The 19,542-nt window shown below is 34.3% G+C and overlaps 1 protein-coding gene and 1 long non-coding RNA gene across 12 annotated transcripts in view; both read left to right on the top strand.

The window, feature by feature from the left end:
- The window catches only part of sox2ot (SOX2 overlapping transcript), a 259,952-nt gene that overhangs the window by 183,671 nt on the left and 56,739 nt on the right, over positions 1–19,542 (top strand). For 7 of the 11 annotated variants that reach the window (XR_015522374.1, XR_015522373.1, XR_015522372.1 and 4 more), the window contains one exon: positions 5,989–6,193. This is a non-coding gene — a long non-coding RNA (SOX2 overlapping transcript). Of the gene's footprint in view, positions 1–5,758; positions 5,867–5,988; positions 6,200–19,542 lie in introns of those variants that run through there. The other 4 variants (XR_015522375.1, XR_015522376.1, XR_015522370.1 and 1 more) reach the window with 2 other exon arrangements.
- Positions 8,870–10,932, top strand: sox2 (SRY-box transcription factor 2). The gene is given in 1 exon segment (NM_213118.1): positions 8,870–10,932. A coding segment is annotated over 1 exon segment (948 nt). The 5' UTR covers positions 8,870–9,092; the 3' UTR covers positions 10,041–10,932.

The raw sequence follows: 19,542 nt of genomic DNA, 5'->3' as shown, positions 1-19,542 counted from the left end.
TACCGCGTTGCGGCTGGAAGGACATCCGCTGTGTAAAACATACGCTGAAAGAATTGGCGGTTCATTCCAGTGTGGTGACCTATGACGAATAAAGGGAGGTGGAAGGTGAATGAATGAATGAACATCGATTTTAATAATGCATTAACATTAAAATTAACATGAATTAAGAGTGATAAATGTTTAGGAAGCATTTATTTTTATTGTTATTAGTTCATGTTAATTAATGTGAACAAATAAAACTTTTTTATAAAAACAAATAAAAAATTATTTACATTTTAATATCTTATTTATTTACATTAAATACGTAATTAATTTATATATAAATTTAAGTGCATTAAAATAAGCAAGTGAAATGTTTTACTGAAATAAGCATTATGGTTATTAAAGCTATAGTTTGCCTGCAGAACATTTTTCACCTATTTATTATTTCGTTTTTTCCCAAAATAAATACAAATATATCCCATAAAAGTCACAACAACTTATATATTTTATTTTTATTATTATTATAAATATAATTATAATATAATTTCATATTTAAACCACATTGTAGTCTTTATTTTACTTTAAATACAGGAAAAAAAGGGTCGATTTTGCTCCTGAGATATATAACTTTATATTATTTCTTTGTAATTTTGGTGACATTTTGTTATTATACACACACAAACACACATTTTTAAGTATTTTGTAAACATGAACAAGTCACAACAACTTTTAAAAAAAAATATATTATAAAATAATTTTATTTTATATTTAAACCACATTGTAGTAAATGCAGAAAAACATCAGTATTGCTCCTGAAATATATAACTTTGTTCTTTCTTTGTGATTTTGGTGATATTTTGTTATTATACACACACAAACACAATTTTTTAAGTATGTTTTGTACATAAACAAGTCACAACAACTTATTATTATTATTATTTAATTACAAAAAGGTGCAATTTACTATTTAAACCCCGTTATAGTATTTATTTTTCTTTAAATACTGGAAAAATTATAATTTTGCTCCTGAAATATATAACTTTATGTTCTTTCCTTGTGATTTTGGTGATATTTTGTTATATAAAAACACACATTTTTAAGTACTTTGCATACATGAACAAGTCACGACAACTTATTGATTTTATTTTTTTATTATAAAATAGTTAAATTTTATATTTCAACGACATGGTAGTATTTATTTTACTTTAAATACATTAAAAATGATAATTTTGCTCCTGCAATATATATAGTTTTATGTTCTTTCCTTGTGATTTTGGTGACATTTTGTTATTATACACACACAAACACAATTTTTTAAATATGTTTTTACATAAACAAGTCCCAACAACAACATATTATTATTATTATTATTTAACTACAAAAATGTGTAATTTCCTATTTAAACCACGTTTAAGTATTTATTTTATTTTAAATCCAGGAAAAAAGGTTACATTTTGCTCCTCAAATATATAACTTTATGTTTTTCCTTGTGATTTTGGTGATATGTTGTTATTACACACACACACACACACACACACACACACACACACACACACACAAACACATTTTTAAGTATTTAAAAGTCACAACAACTTTTTTTTTTATAAAATAGTTACATTTTATATTTTAATGACATTGTGGTATTTATTTTACTTTAAATACTGGAAAAATTTCAATTTAGCTCCTGAAATGTATAACTTTATGTTCTTTCTTTGTGATTTTGGTGATATTTTGTTATTATACACACACAAACACAATTTTTAAAGTAGGTTTTGTTAATAAACAAGTCACAATAACTTATTATTATTATTATTTAATTATAAAAAGGTGTAATTTCGTATTTAAATCACGTTGTAGTATTTATTTTACTTTAAATACCGGAAAAAAGGGGTAAATTTTGCTCCTGAAATATATAACTTTATGGTTTTCTTTGTGATTTTGGTGATATTTTGTTATACAAACACATATTTTTAAGTATTTTGCATACAGGAACAAGTCACAACAACTTATTATTTTATTATAAAATAGTTAAATTTTATATTTTAATGACATTGTAGTATTTATTTTACTTTAAATACTTGGGAAAATGTACATTTTGCTCCTGAAATATATAACTTTGTTCTTTCTTTGTGATTTTGGTGATATTTTGTTATTACACACACACACACACACACACACAAACACACACACACACACAAACCACAGATTTTTAAGTGTGTTGTATACATGAATAAGAAAATAATGTAATATATGTTAGTTTTCTTTCAGATTAAGCAATTTATGTAACATGGCCTTCGCAGTGAGCTAATTTAATAACAGAAATGCTATTACGGTGCATTAATAACACACACAGGGAGTGTCTAGTCGTCTGGTCCCACTGGAGCTCAGTTCATTGAGGGTTTGCAGGAGTTCACACGCAGGTTCACTCGGGCTGTGACTGACAGGTCTCCAACCCTGAAACGCTTCCCCTTGATTACAGATTCAACGGGGCCCAAAAGGAAGAGCACAGGGGTCTAAAGTGTCATCCTCCCATTAAGCCCGGCTTGTGTAACCATAATGCGCACAAAATAGCACTGAGAAACACACTCATGCATATGGAAATGAACGGCCATTCATTCATACATCAGCAATCCAGGCCGACTCCATCTGAAACGCATTAGTATTCGACAACTGCGATGCAGAAGTGAACTATGCAGCGGATGGAGAGATGCGCAAGTTTGTTTTGCTAGCTTTTAAAGGTTGCTGCTCACACTGCAAACACTATATATATATATATATATAATATATATATATATATATATATATTATATATATATATATAAGATTTGTTGTCTTCTTTCTAGTCCAAAAATCTACCAATTAATAAAGAATAATGAATCAAAATTAAGTGTGTTTTTTCCTTGAAACAAGCTAAATAATCCAATAAAGTAAGATAAATAATCGTGTTTTTAACTCTGGTGTAATATTATTTAGCTTACCCCATTGGCAGATTTAGCTTTTTTAAGGAAAAACTCACTTATTTTTGACATATTAGTTCTTCACACAAGACAATAGTTTTGTTAGTCTAGAAAATGTGTGTTGATTTAAGGATTTGAAGATATTTGGACTAGAAACAAGGCATAAAGAAATCTAAGCAAGAAAACCATTGATATTCGGACAAGAAGAAACAAAACAAAACAAAATCTAAGCAAGTAAATTGTTGATATTTTTACTAGATATTCGGACTAGAAGAAACAAGAACAAAAATACAGGCAAGAAGATCTCCGATATTTGTATTAGATTGATATTTGGACTAGAGGAAACACGATAAAAAAATCCAAGCAAGAAAAGCATTGATATTTGGACAAGAAGAAACGAGTCCAAACCAAAATCATTGATATATGACTAGATATTTGGACTAGACAAAACAAGAAAGAAACAAATCCATGTAAGAAAATTATTATTATAGGGACTAGATTGATGTTTGAACTAGAAGAAACAAGATTAAAAAAAAAATCTAAGCAAGAAAATTATTGATATTTAGATTAAAAGAAACAAAATTAAAAAATCAAAGGAAGAAAATAATTTATATAAGGACTAGATTGATATTTGGACTAGATTAATATTTAGACTTAAAAAACAAGACCAAAAAAAAAAAAAAAAACACAAGCAAGAAAATCATTGATATATGGAACTAGATTGATATTTGGACTAGAAGAATCAAGATTTAAAAAATCTAAGCAAGAAAATCATTGATATTTGTATTAAATTGATATTCGGACTAGAAAAACCAAGACCAAAAAAAATCTAAGCTAGAAAATAATTTATATAAGGACTAATTGATATTTAGACTAGATTGATTTGGGATGAAAGAAACGAGACCAAAAAAAATCTAAGCAAGAAAATCATTGATATAGGGACTAGATTGATATTTAGACTAGAAGAAACAATATAACAAATCCAAGCAAGAATATCATTGATATTTGTGTTAAATTGATATTTGGACTGGAAGAAACAAGACGAAAAAAAAAAAAAACAAGCAAGAAAATGATTTATATATGGACTAGATTAATATTTGGACTAGATTAATATTTGGGCTAAAAGAAAAAAGACCAAAAAAAAAGTAAAAAATCTAAGCAAGAAAACAATTTTTATTTGGACTAGAAGAAACGAGACCAAAACAAATCCAAGCAAAAAAAATCATTGATATATGGACTAGATTAATATTTGGACTAGAAGAATTAATACAAAAAATAAGCAAGAAAACCACTGATGTTTAGACTAGAAGAAACAAAACCAAAAATAATAATAATAATAATAATAATAAGCAAGAAAATTGTTTAAATAAGGCCTAGATTGATATTTGGACTAGATATATATATAATTACTAAATAATAAATAAATTACTAAACTAAATAAAAATACAAGCAAGAAAATCAATAATATTTGGACTAAATAATCATTCATATATGGAATAGATTAATATTTGTACTAGAAGAATCAAAAATAAAAAATAAAAATAATAAGCAGGAAAACCATTGCTATTTAGACTAAAAGAAACAAACCCAAAAAATCTAAGCAAGAAAATAATTTAAATAAGGCCTATATTGATATTTGAACTGGAAGCGACATGACCAAAAAAATCTAAGCAAGAAAATAATTTATATATGGACTAGATTTATAGTTGAACTAGATTAATATTTGGACTAGAAGAAACAAGACCAAAAGAAATCTACGCAAGAAAATCATTGATATTTGGACTAGATTGATTTTCGGACAAGATGAAACAAAGCATTTTTGCAGTGCAATGTTTGACTCTGACTGTGGTCGGCATGAGATCAGTTTAATAAGGCAATCTGAGGTAATCTGATAATCCAATCATCAACTTGACACACAAAAAACTATGAATCACCAACTACTACTGATATTTCCGCTCGCTTGTTTTATGATTATCATTATCACGGCCTACACATGATCTGCACCATTTTCCATCCGTTTTCTTCGCGGGGCTCATTAGTCAGGGTAGTATTTTGATTGAAGTCATTATTGCTTTTCTTTTGTAGCAGCGCCGTAGAGATTAACACTGAACCGTGTTGTATGAGTAGACAAAGCCTCCACAGCCGGCGCAGTGGATTACTGTCAGGACGGAGGTATAGGGCGGCCCGTAATTCCTATAGAAAGGTAGACAAACACGGGCACAAACCAACAACTTTTCCTGCAGAGGCCTTTTGTTTTCGCCTTGTTCCTTTCTAGCCCGATACCCTGTCAAAACCGATGAGAGCACTGACCCAGTCAGAGCCAAAAAGTGACACCGACACCGAATGTGGCCGGGATCATTGCTTCAAAGCATCTTATTTTTCAATTTAAGCTTCTTTTGTTGAATATTTTAGATCTTATTAGGCATTATTCGTACCAAAATGAATGGCCGCTGTTGTGGAATTTGGTGCAAATCAAGCCAAATAGATTTTCTTTTTTATTTGAGTAGCTAATTTGGATTGCAGAAATGCAAAATTGCTCAATTATACATGCATTGTTTTTACTATTGATTATGAATATGAAATAATCATAATAATGTAAAATGTGTGTCTTTGAGTTTGTGATTATTTAAATGCATGCTCCAGTGGTTTCTTGTTGCGCTGGATTTATGGCAGCGGGCTATACAGATGACATGGCAGTGTATTTTCTGAAGTAAAAAATCTTTATCAAATAGCCATTCTTTGCGTTTGAAAAAAGCCAGCCCATTACCTCACGACTGCTTTTGTTGGCCCTTTACAAGAGCGAACAAAAAACTGTTATTCAGGAGAAGGCTTTAGATTTTTATTGTTGGTGGAGCTCACAGTGTTATTGTATTAAAAAGAGCCATCTGTGCCAGAAACAATGGCTTCAAATTATCTCTGAATACCCGGTGAAAAAATATAAAGCTTTCTCCTTCTCATTATGTTTGGTGGGGGTTTTTGTAGACTTGCTATAAGTGACTTTTGTTGTTCTTGATGCATTCTTCTTCTTTTTCAATCGGCCCCTTTTCAGATGGCGTGGAGCTGCAGAGGGGCTGAGGCGGGTGAGAGCAGCCGCGCGGAGAGCACTCTGAGCGGGCACACGGAGCGACTGGACGCTATGGATCATGAGAGCGGCTGCCGGAAAACTGCGCGGCCGGAAAAAGCGACTCCTCGGTGGGCGCGCATGGGAGGATCCGGCCGGCAGGCGCGCGGAACTTTTGGATGTGTCAGTCAAAGTGAGTGTGAGTAACTTTTGGGTGTGCGGCTCGTTTGTGCGTGTCTGTCTGCTGGGACTGGATTTAATTAGAGATGTAAACAGCGTGGAGTTGATTTGATATTAAAACTTTGGAAGTTGCATTATTTATTCAAGCGATCCACTAGCCTATATGCTATTGGTTTTATTAGATGCATGTACTATAGTAGAAATCGTACTTGTTGAGTGTTCGCGGCTGTTTGGCAAACTTTGGAAAATACAAACAAACTAACGTTTGTTTTTCACATTTACTTACTTTGATGATATTAATTAAAACGAGTTGAAATTAAGTGCAATTAATACGCACAAATGTGCTTAAAATGTATGCGAATTATAATTTTAAAGCGGCGTTTATTACAAAGATTAATAATAATTAGAAACGTCAAAATGACAGGCTTGTTTTAAATGATGTCTAACTTTTTATATAATTGCTAAATTCGCTATTTTGTTTTAATGATAAAAAATGCTAATCCAGTCTTCGCTATTTTTATATATTACTGTTAAAAACATCTAAATAAATTGGAAACCGTTACCATTTTTCAGAAGCAGCCTGTATGAAATGGGTTATGAGTCAAATTTTGATCTGCAGTCAGTGCGGCCCCTAGTGGACACATCTCCATGTCTTTCCCCTTTATCCCCCGTCTCACTCTTAATATGTAGTAATTTGTATCTCCCAATTTTAGGATTAAATGCTTGAATAATTATAAAGAAGGTTTTGTGTAATTCTCGAGGTAATTTATAAATGCATATATTGGTAAAGATGCGCCGCTGAATTTGCGTTTAATTATTGAGCGCAAACATGAGGGCACGGGTGAATGACACATTTCATTTTTGTTGTAGACTAGTTATTTTAATTTATTCGTTTATTATATCGCTTTAGTTTAAAAAATGTGTTGCTAAAAATATATATATATATAAATTACATATATTATAAAATACGAATAATTTTTCTTACATGCCAAATCTTTATTTTTTACATTTGTTTTATCGTGCCTGTTAATTTATGTTTGTTAAAAAAAATTTTTTTTTGCATATATAAAATTAGTTGTTACATATATATATTTTAGTTTAATATTAAGAATCTTTTCAGGAGCTGATATACCTATTGTGAAGAACTGTGACAATTAACAATTTAGCCAAAGCAGGAGCCACTCTGGGATGTTAGAGATTCCCCGCTGTTCTACACATTTCCATAAGCAGATTAAGGCACTCAAATGCAGATCGAGAGCGCGCAGTTTAGACTTGCATTATAAAGGCGCATGCTGCATTGCCGTCGTGTTGAAATTCTCACGTTGTTAGTCGATTTACAAGTTTAAAACGACGCTGAGAGAGTGTTTATTTATTCATGCATGCAACCCTAAAAAATAAGTATTATTGTTGGAATTTATGTTGTTTGTTTTGTGTAATTATTATTTTTTATCTCCCGCTAATTATATAAAAAATACAGCGACTAAAACTAATTTATAAAGCAATCCAAAATAACTGCGTGCATGTGGAAAATGTTGAGGAAGCACGAGTTTGTATCAGTGTGACCGCAAGAGGACGCTGTTGAAACATAAAACATGCTTTCGTGGAAAAGAAAAATATAAAATAGGCATTTTTTCCTCCTGACATTAAGCCTGTTTGTATATTAGTTCCACTCTTGTCGAGTAAAGTCAACTTCTGCAGGAAGAATGATCAGCTTTTAATCGTAATTCTCGGAGAATAGATGTGTTGGGCAAAAAATAGCTCCTTGTGTTTTTAGTTATTATACAAATAATTGGATTTAATCAAAGCGCCCGTGCTCTTGTTATTTTGAAGGAGGCTGTGCTGAATAAACCCTCTCCCCCTGTCACTCTTCATGGAGTGAATCCTAATAACACAAATCCTTACAACTCAGATGGTCAGTGTAGTCGGCTTTTGTCGTGCTTTTGTTCAGAGTGATGTAATGACAACAGCCGAAACAAAACTACCTATTTGTGATGATTGACGGGCCTCCATTTTCTAATTCACATTCAGCTTGAGCCGGTTGAAGTGTAGTGGCATAAATACAGGCATGTTAGTTGGGATAATGTCTCAAGAACGAGTGTTTTTAAAATGACACCTTTTAAATTCGTGCGCCTGCGTTTACTTTATTGTATTCGTTAATAAAACAAGCCGCTGCTCATTTTTAAATGCGAACTAAATAATAAATAGCTATATTTTATTCGGCTTATTCACGCATTATTTTGGAAGTTTTTAATATTATGAGCTTGCCGTTTTAACTTAAAAAATCTTTATTTTATTTTCAGTGCTTTAAGAGTTTAACTGATATGTTGAATACACAAACTTACACTAAAAACAAAGCGATAAATAATAATAGTAATAATAATAATAATAATAATAATAATAATAAAACTTTAAATGTTTATTTAGAATCTTAGGATCATACAGAGTTTGATTGGAAAATGGTTTGTGTGAAATATTCTCACTTTAGCTCTCTCATAAACACACACACACACACACACTCACAGCCACTGCCTGTGGCTCTGCGCTGCACTGCTGACCGTCCGTAACCCCGCCCCTTTATGCAAACCGAGGGAGCAGACGCGCTCTGATTGGTCAGCGACAAACCCATTTATATTCGCTGACAGTCGCTCTATGAATGGTTGTCTATTAACTTGTTCAAAAAGTATCAGGAGTTGACAAGGGCTCTGGCGAGGAGGGAAACCGAGTTTGTGTTGATTCTTCAAGACTAAGAAAAGAAGTTTGTGGGCACAACAGGACCTAAGAGCGCTTCCTTCCCCAGCAAAGTTACCTCCAACTGCTAAGGTAACTTCAGCAGCCTCTCCACACACTTTTTGGACTTCTTTATTTTTTATTTTTACGGCTGGTGGGGTAGACTTTCGAGAAAATCGGTTTAAATGTATAACATGATGGAAACCGAGCTGAAGCCCCCGGCGCCCCAGCCCAACACCGGGGGCACGGGGAACACCAACTCCTCGGGAAACAACCAGAAAAACAGCCCGGACCGCATCAAGAGACCCATGAACGCCTTCATGGTGTGGTCGAGGGGACAGCGGCGGAAAATGGCACAGGAGAACCCCAAAATGCACAATTCGGAAATAAGTAAGCGACTCGGGGCCGAGTGGAAACTTCTGTCCGAGAGCGAGAAGCGACCATTCATCGACGAAGCCAAACGCCTTCGGGCTCTGCACATGAAGGAACACCCGGATTACAAATACAGACCCCGGAGGAAAACCAAGACCCTGATGAAGAAAGACAAGTACACCCTGCCGGGCGGGCTCCTGGCGCCGGGCGGCAACGGCATGGGCGCCGGCGTGGGTGTAGGGGCCGGTTTGGGCGCCGGGGTCAACCAGAGGATGGACAGCTACGCGCATATGAACGGCTGGACCAACGGAGGCTACGGCATGATGCAGGAGCAGCTGGGTTACCCGCAGCACCCGAGTTTGAACGCGCACAACACGGCGCAGATGCAGCCCATGCACCGCTACGACATGAGCGCGCTCCAGTACAACTCCATGACCAACTCGCAGACCTACATGAACGGCTCGCCCACCTACAGCATGTCCTATTCGCAGCAAAGCACGCCGGGAATGACACTGGGCTCCATGGGCTCGGTGGTCAAGTCCGAGTCTAGTTCGAGTCCGCCGGTGGTCACGTCGTCGTCTCATTCCCGGGCCGGACAGTGCCAAACGGGGGACCTGCGGGACATGATCAGTATGTACCTGCCCGGGGCGGAGGTGCAGGACCAGAGCGCGCAGAGCAGACTGCACATGTCCCAACATTACCAGAGCGCACCTGTGCCCGGTACGACGATTAACGGCACGATTCCCTTATCGCATATGTAAAATGAACTCTTTTTACTACACTGCTGGACTATTTTTGTACAGAACACTTCTTTTGGGGAGGGAAAAAGTTGTATAGAGCTCAAGGAAAGAACACAAAACTTTTGCTTTCTATTTAAAAAACAAACAAACAAACAAACAAACTAAAAAAAAGAGGAACGGTAGGAACTCCACACAGTTTTTGTTTTGTTCTCTTCTGATTTATTTTATTATTTTTTTATTTAGATTTTTCAGTTCTGTTTTGTTTCCAAAAGGTGTATGAGATTTGGACATGGTTGACAAGCGGGGGGAGAATGAATCAAATGTTTTATTATTGCAATCGACTTTTTGTACAGTATTTATCTAAAAAAAAGAAGCGTAATAACAACAACGAGATGTAATGTTTGTAAACAGCAGGAGTTTTAAAAAAATTATAAAAAAATTGTGCAAGAAATTGATGCACAACTGATGTTTACGTCAAAGTTCTGCAAAGGCTGACATGAAAACTGGATTTAAAGAGTTTCTCACTGAAGGTACATAGTAATAAATCATTATTATTATTATTATTATTATTATTATTAAGTTCTAAATGAGAGAACGAACAGAGGCACTCTCCAGCTTTTTTTAATTTCCACTTGATTATTTTCGGTCTCCCACTCTTCATCTGTTAGATATATGAAGTTTGTGTTCTTTATTTTCTCATGGTTTGTAAATTTTCTGTACATTTTCTGTGATATTTTAAGTTTTTATTTTAAAACTTTCATTTTTCGTAGTTGTAAAATGTGGCCTGTACGCAGTTGCCAACGCTCCATGTATATATTTTAACTAATAACATCATTATAACAGTTACAAGATGAGTTTTTTTTTTCCAATGCAGTTTGAAATGAATAAATTTTTGAAATTTGGATATTTGAAATTGCTTCTGGTTTTGATTTTGTTTACCATTTGGGTTGCAATTCTAATATGATATTTGTTGTTTGATTTACTCAAACAAAACAAACGAAAATGTCACTTATACTGTTTAATAATGTGCATTCACTTACTCTAGCTCAAACAAATGATTAACCACAAGTTTATGCATTATTTGCATTAATTTGTCTTTATAAGATGGCACACTGACACACGAGTGCAGCTTTTTGAAAGTAAGTATTCCATTGAAATTGCATGCACACGGTTAAAACTGTCTGGCTTTGTTGTTTCAGTCAAACAAATGAAATGTTAGATGCTATTTAAATTTAGTGAGTTAACACCGTTTCTATTTTTTAGTGGAAACGAGGAGCGACACCACAGCGTTTAAGTTTTGCCTGTAAATCTCTGCTCTGCTTGGGGACATAAAACGGCCCAAATGCAAAGAAGAACGCACGTCAAGGTAGTCATTTACTTTATAAACTCTCTGTATTTTTTATATGAGTGCAACGATTTATAAAGCCTGCACGTTTAGTTTTTTTCTGCGCGCAGTTTACATATTTTCATTTTTGAGCTGTCATCATTTTTAAAATGCGAATGTTAAATAATGACAATTATAATGCAAATAATTAAGTATTTATAAAAATTAAAAAAATACAGTCAATGACATTTGCATCTTTATATATGTCAGCCCGTAATTTATATAATGCATATGGGTTTACACATTTGTACTCGCATATTAAAATGTTTTTTTAAAGTTAGCATACATTAGATGCGTATTTATTTATAAAAAAATAGTACGCTGAAAATTTAGCTCAGCGTGCTGCCGAATTAAAACCATTACAACAAAAAATATTAGGTGTCTCTCGATTTATTTGTGCGCTTCACAGGCCCACAGGCTTTGCATTTGCATTAATGTTAATGTATTAAAACACTGGTTTAGTGTTTGACACCGTTTACAACCGCAGGCCACAGAGAACCTGCTGCTGGTGAATTTCGGTGCTGTGTATCTGTCAGTCTTGAAAACGAGCTAAAGATAAGATTACGTGTGTGGATGTGAGGAGTTTAAAAATCTGAAGTGTGCTCGAATATTTTGCTGCTCTGTGGTAGATTAGTGCTGTTTCTTGCCAAAGCACTGAGGCATCTATTACAGCGGGTCTCGGGGGAGAAGGGCTCACATTAAGCGCTAAATGAATATTTGACGAGGGCTCATTCCGACAAACGTGTCCCTGCCGGACTCTCAAAGGGTCAGGGAGCACTGCTTGAATCCATTATTTATACAAGCAGAGGAATTGGTTGTAATGGCTGAATCTGTTTGATAAACTGGGAATTTAAGTCTGGACGTGAGTGGACGAAAATGAGCGTTCTTCATTGAAGTAGCCTATATTAATGGGCTACGCCAGAATAGCTATCAAAGGAAACTGTTCTTGCTGAGTTTGTGTTGAGGGATTTAAGGCTCTTTGCACCTGTACCTCCGAAACAAGATTGTTATGTAACAAAAAGGCTATTTAACGCCAGGAGGATAAGAATCATAATCTGGCGCTATTTATAACCATATTCCCCAAGAGTGGCTGTGGATTTCTTTCATGAAATACTAATTTACAGAAACTTACATTACTCATTTTTGAGGCTGGACATATTTGGAATAACGCCATGTTGTGAGAATTTTTTTTTTTAGATAAAAACAGTGATGCGATGATTTGGATATTATGTTAAATGACTCGAATTAATTATAATGACAACATGGTTGACGAGTTCGTATCATGTGAAGCTTTTTTTGTTGTTGAACGCGAGATAAATTAGGCCATTTTTAACGAAAAATAATAAAAGGGTCTATTTAAAGAGCGGGTTTAGATTTACTTTAGGGACCAACAATAAAAACCTTTCTTCAAGTGTGTTTTTACTCGTTTCCCGCTTTTTGAAAAGAAGCGTTTATCTGAAGGAATACATTAGATGGCGCGAAATCTGCAAAAACCCGCGAAAGCGAGCAGCAGATATCTGTAGAGCAACAGGTGGTAAGCGCTCGACTTTACTCAAAACTCTCTTGTTTAACCCGAGGAACCTTTCCACAGGAAGCTGAACAGAATGATATGTAACCTATTGTTTTGGCTGAAATCTGAACTTTTTAAAGATTCGCCTCAGATGACAATAAGGCGGGATTATTTTTTAATTTTATTATTGAATCACGGCCGGTGTTACTCCACTTAGGCCTAACGGGCGTCAGACTTATTATAAAATGTATTGCATTTCGGTTCTGCAAAACGAGACTCGACAGTACTATTTTAATTCAGATGTGCGCAAATATTAGTTATAATCATAATGTAATCATTTTACAACAGCAGAAAAATAAACCTCAAATACAACTTGAAGTAATAATTATTATTAGCCTACAATAAAACAATAGCCTAAATATGATTATAATATTAGGCTACTGTCGGTTTGTATTTGTTATTAGTTATTAGTGCTCGCTTATTAGTACATGCCATGCTAATTAACCAGTTTATTAAAATATCAGCTATTGTGTTAGCTCAAATGCGCAAATAGGCTATTCTAGGGTAATTCATTTATTTTTAATTTCACACACACACACACACACACACACACACACACACAGAGAGAGAGAGAGAGAGAGAGAGAGAGAGAGAGAGAGAGAGAGAGAGAGAGAGAGAGAGAGAGAGAGATCTTGAATCACTTAAATTGTAAACATCTATGCGTAGCGTGAGTGCTTTTGTGTTTGTAATTTGGTGTCTGTTGGCGCTGGTAGTAAATGGGTGGAGAAAGGCGCAAACTATTTGGAGAAAGTAATAAGTTGTTTCTTGTGGCGGTTTTTGCGGGAGGGGGGCAGCAGTGATGGAGGGGGACTGGGCATTGTGAGATGGGCTGAATTGAGAACTGTCAGAGATGTCTCTCATTGGGTGAATGATCCAGTGCAGGTGCAGGGAAACAGGGGGATGGGGGTCTCAATAAGACCACACACTGTCAGCCAGCACCACATCAGTCTCGGGCCGAACCGAGTCCGCAAAACACCGCGCCGCTTATTTATTCAAACGCTTCATCCGTAGCCAATTTTAATGCTTATTTTCTGTAAGAAAGTGCGTTTATATAAACGCAGACGTGGTGTTCAATTCAATTTAGCTAACTAGAGCATTATCTGAGATTGATAAATTATTTAGGAATAAGACAATGTTTCTAAAATAGTTTAAATTCGGATGGATTAAAACAAACGCGTTGTTTAATATCACTGTACAGTATACTGTACTGTACTATCCAATGATTTTGGTGAAGTCACTCAGCTCCAGTTCAACCAAGCTGCTTGTAATCATATTCACGCATGTCTTTCTTCTTCTCTTTTTTATCTGGCAGTCTTTGTTGTGCAAAAGTAACATTTTCGTTTTTCTTTGTAAGACTTTTGTTAAACTCTCTTTCTCAATAATATAGCTTACATGAAAGAGCATTCTTTATCTCATAATTTACTGCACAAAGATACTTGAAAAGTAGATTGTTAATGTAGCTTTATATTGTTTGAATGCAATTATATTCATACACACAGATATATATATATATATATATATATATATATATATATATATATATATATATATATATATATATATATATATATATATATTGTCTAGTGTGTTTATACATCAGCAGCTTTGTTACATTTTCTAACGTGAATAATGATTTCAATGCTGTATAAACATTCATCCGTTTGTTTTGTTACATTTTTTTAGTTATCATGCGTGATTGATAGCAGTGTAACCGTGGATAATTACTCCTTTTTCTCGACATTAATGTCAGCCATCATCTCTTTATTAATAATTCTGGATTGATTCCGACAGTGAAAATTTGGGAAGAATAATAATAAAAGTGCAGAGGTATAAAACAGATTTTACATATATGACATTGAAATTAAATTCAGTTTTAACAATTATGAGTTGTAATTTGTATTTTTAATTTTTAATTGCTGATATTGAGTCATACGCCACCAATCAGTGTATTCAAGCTGATCACATCTGTCGGGGTTCAACAATTGACACCAGCTCATCCATGTGTTTCTGTCCTGTGTCATTATGCGGAGCAACAAGTTTGACCATATGCAAAGAGGTGCGAGTATTTCATCCCACGCGAGGAACAATCTCTGCTTTTATACAGCAGATCAGTCACAGCAATGCGGATCCAATGCACCACTGGGTCCCATAGACTGAAATAGAAAGGGCGTGCATGGGGGTTTATACACTTAAGTTGGAGGGAATGGTTTGTTCATTCAATGTTAAAATTGAAATATTAACTATCTACAACTTTTCATTTGGATGATAGGAATTGTTTATGCAATATTAAAATAAAAAATAATTGTCTACCGCTTTTAATTATTGGCATTTCGAAATAGCATAAGTCTAAATGTCGCTTTTCGGGTGTTCTAATTTAAAATCATTTTGACGGGTTTTTGTTTTGTTTGTTTGTTTGTTTGTTTCAGTAAATGCGACAAATATACAATAGGCTTAATTTAAAATGGGTGAATTCTCATGAGTAAAATGTTGTGGAAAGATTTAAAGGAAAATTTAAATCATTAGCAAAAAATAGCCAGCTTAATTTTCAAAATTGACAATCGATGCTGTCTTTATGTTTTTATCGTAGCTAAATGAAATGTGAAACAAAAGCGCTGCGCGAAAATGGAAAGGAAATCCATCAACCCTTTATAAATTCGTATCTCCAATCCTCATAAAACACAACAACCTCACAAAACCCAATTCATTCAGGCTATTATTTCAGCACCAATGAAATGTCATCAGGTGAATTTGCATACATGACGCACTTTTTGCATGAATGATCTTCAAGTATGTGAAATCAGTTTTTTTTTTGCTAGTTTCCCAGCATTAGGTTTGGGGGCTGTTGGGAGGTTGTCATTAGCTGACCCTCACAAACAGCAGAGCATTGTTCTCCTCATTCCGCCAATTTCAAGCTTCACTTGTACATAGCATATATGTTGATTAATGACACTAAAAGCAACTGGGTCATCCTACTTAAAAAAAAGGATCATATTTATCAGCAATTACAATTATTTTAATATGTTATTTGTTGGAAAAGTTTGACATTACGCCTCTTTTAGACACTTTTTCTAAGAGTGAATGCGGGGATCTAATGTCGGCTGATGAAATCAGAGATTGGACAAGGAAAGGAAATGTTTTTTTGGCATATTCCCAGCACTCATTTCGCTTCTCAGTTTTGGATCGACCAGACGTATGTGTGCTTTCAGAAGAAAGGGTTTGTCTGGAAGTTGAATGGGCCCCTCAACCGGCCCATTATGTTTCTCTGGTCACCCCCGTGTCATCTGAATGGAACGCGTGGGCTTGTTGACAACTAATTTTCTCAAAATGTTCACATCTCTGTGGCTCTTCCTGCCCTAAAGGTATCTACACGCCGCCACTCCCCAAGACTTTCCCTTTTAATCCGAGCCGCTAATTCGAACACGCTGAATATTCGATTCGCATTCGTAATTAGGCTTTGATCAGGAGCGCTTTATTTACCGGCTCATTGTTTCACCGTCCACTAAACGCAGCATTTTAAAGCAACATTTTAAGCGATGTTAAATTAGCCATTTGTATCGACCCCGCCGTTTACTTTCAAATAAAAAATATCATTAAGCACTCCACCTTATTAAACAAATCCTAAATTTCCCGTTTTAATTGCGTGTTAATCCCGAATCGCATTTATCAAGTAGCCTAATGCATGATGGAAGTAGTTAAATAAAATCGACGCTTTATATTTTAGGTCACTCCCATGCCTATCTTGCATGAGTCTAATTAATTCTCAAGTGTGGTTAGTGGGTCTAAAATCTTTGAATGGCCTCTGTGCTCTCGGCAGAGACCCTGCTGGAATGTAAAGGTTTTTTTTCTTTCATTCAGACTCAAAGAGCTACTCGAGCGTTCCCTGTAAGTGACGGAATGCAGTGCTTTTAAACAGGACACACGTTTGCAGCAAACAAAGGACAGTTCGACCTAAATGACATGACGAAATTATGCAGATTTATTATTATAAGCGCTTCAGATTTTGTTTGTTTCAAACTTCAGGAATACACATACACACTGGATAGTAGCTATCACTGTGAAGCTTTGAGGTTATAACAGGGATAAAAAAATCTCGTTTCATATAATATAGACTACAACTATTTTGATTTAAATGTGGTGTAACAAAAGTCGAACTCAAATACAAGTGGGATATCCAACTTAATAAATAGCCTACTTTCAAACTCAATTTTCAACCAACATCATGAAATTCTTTGATGACACGTAAAGCGTTCTAAATTAAATTTTATTCGATTATTTGATTACTGAATATGATTACTATCAATAAAGACTCGATACGTTATTAAAACAAAATGGCACCCGCTGTGTGGCTCTGACAAATATGGAAACTAATATGGGAACAAATATGAAAAATATGCAAAAAAAAAAATAAAAATTATAATTAACTGCTGAATTCACTCCAACAATATAACACAATACTAATTAAACAACCAGGGCTGCGTTTCCCAAAAGCATCGTAAGCCTAAGAAGTTCGTAGAAATGATCGTACGACTGATCTTAATATTACGGTCTGTTTCCCAAAAGCATCGTAACTTAAGTAGCACTTGAAAATCTTCGTGGATCTACGAGTGCTCTGGAGTAATCGTAAAGCCTTAAGTGCATCGTAAGGAGACAGAGTTATGAGGGCACCTGCTGGACAACCGGCAAATTGCACCTACAATTTACTTCTCTTCAAAGTCATTATTCATTTTATTTGTACGTATATCTCTATTCATTTATATTTTCTACACATTACACAATTCAATATACAAATAATAATAATTAATAATTAGGCTAAACTTTTCAAAAATAAATGTAAGAGCTTATTTATTTATTTATTTACTTATTTATTTATTTTGATGTGAGATAAGCAATTTTTGATAAAGAAATTGATAAATAATTCTACTTAATTAAGGTTTCATATAAATATCGAAAATGATGCGGATGTCATTTCCGGCAAGGACTGTTAGAATTAGTTTTATGCGAGATTGGAGCAAGACAGTGTTTTTACAGTACGACATTTCCAGTTAATTTATGTTTTTAAACTGGCTCAAAAATATTTTTTTTTTAATGTTATTCGAGTTGAATATACATTCACACAAGTAGAAGAAGAATTATATGGATTGCTATAACATGTGCAACAATAACGAGCCATTCTATAGCGTGACATTTCAGCACTTAACAAACGGATAGCGACTCCTAAGTTGCACTTAAAGCTGGGCTACGTGCAATTGTGTTAAGTGCATTTTTGGGAAACGCACGTGAAACAATAACGAACGTTCGCAAAATGACTCGTAGAAAACGCTCTTAAGTGCTAAGATCAATCGTTATCGGGAAACGCAGCCCAGATTACTACATCTTATGCGTTAAATTGAATAACTTTAAGGCGACAATTAGTCTAGTCTATGCAGTTGACTATACATTATGGATGGTACAGCATCCATTTATATATGGAAGGCAAACAATATGATAAACTGGTTTTATTCATGCCAAAATCTTACTTAATACCAATTAATTAACACTACATTTTATGTGTTAAATCAACTAGGAATAGCTTTAAAGTCACAATTAGCCTATGCTGTTTGTAATTTTTTAGCATTATAGATATTGGCTACAACATCAATTTAAATATGCAAGGCAAACCAAGTTCGATAAACTGGTTTTATTCACCGCAAAAGTCTAATTTAATACCAATAATCTACCCAAACATCTAATTTTATGTGTTAAATCAAGTAGAAATAGCTTTAAGGTGACAATTAGCCTATGCAGTTTGCCATTTTTTTTCATTATAGGCTACAACATCAATGTATATATATATAGAAGGCAAACAAATTGGTTTAATTCACTCCAAAATTCTAAGTTAATACTATTTAATCAATCTAAACACTACATTTTATTGGTTAAATCAAGTAGCTCCAAGGTGACAATTAGCCTATGCAGTTTGCTATTTTTACATTGTGGATATCGTTTACAACATCAATTTACGTATGGAAGACAAATTAATTATGATAAACTTGTTTTATTCACTCCAAAATATAATTTAATACCATTTAATCAACCTAAACACTACATTGTACGTGTTAAATCAAGTAGGGATAGCTTAAACAGCCTATGCAGCCATTTTTTATGGGTTTAGGCTACAACATCAATTTATAGCTATATGTACGGCAAACAAAGTATAACAAACTGGTTTTATTCATCCCAAAATCTAATTAATACTAATTAATCAACCGAAATGCTACATTCAATGGCTTAAATCAAGTTGGAATATATTTAAAGTCACAATTAGCCTATGCTCGTCATTTTTATATTTTGAATATAGGCGACAACATCAATTTATATTATAAATACAGGATTTCCCCATTCTGGACTCACACATACTTATTTGTCAAAGCATAACTTGGATATCATATCTCTTTTTATCAAAGAAGTGTATGCCTATTCGGGTTAGCCTACTTTTTTGCGCCATCATAGCAATGGAAACTGCGGAATTAGCGCGAAATTCTTGACGCGTAACTTTTAGAACGCGTCCATGCTTTAGAACGGCTTCTAAA

This window comes from Danio rerio, chromosome 22 (assembly GCF_052040795.2).
Source record: "Danio rerio strain M-AB ecotype USA chromosome 22, GRCz13ab, whole genome shotgun sequence".
Taxonomy (NCBI): Eukaryota; Metazoa; Chordata; class Actinopteri; order Cypriniformes; family Danionidae; genus Danio; species Danio rerio.
The sequence above is the reverse complement of the archived record's forward strand: the minus strand, read 5'-3'. Positions and strand labels throughout refer to the sequence as shown.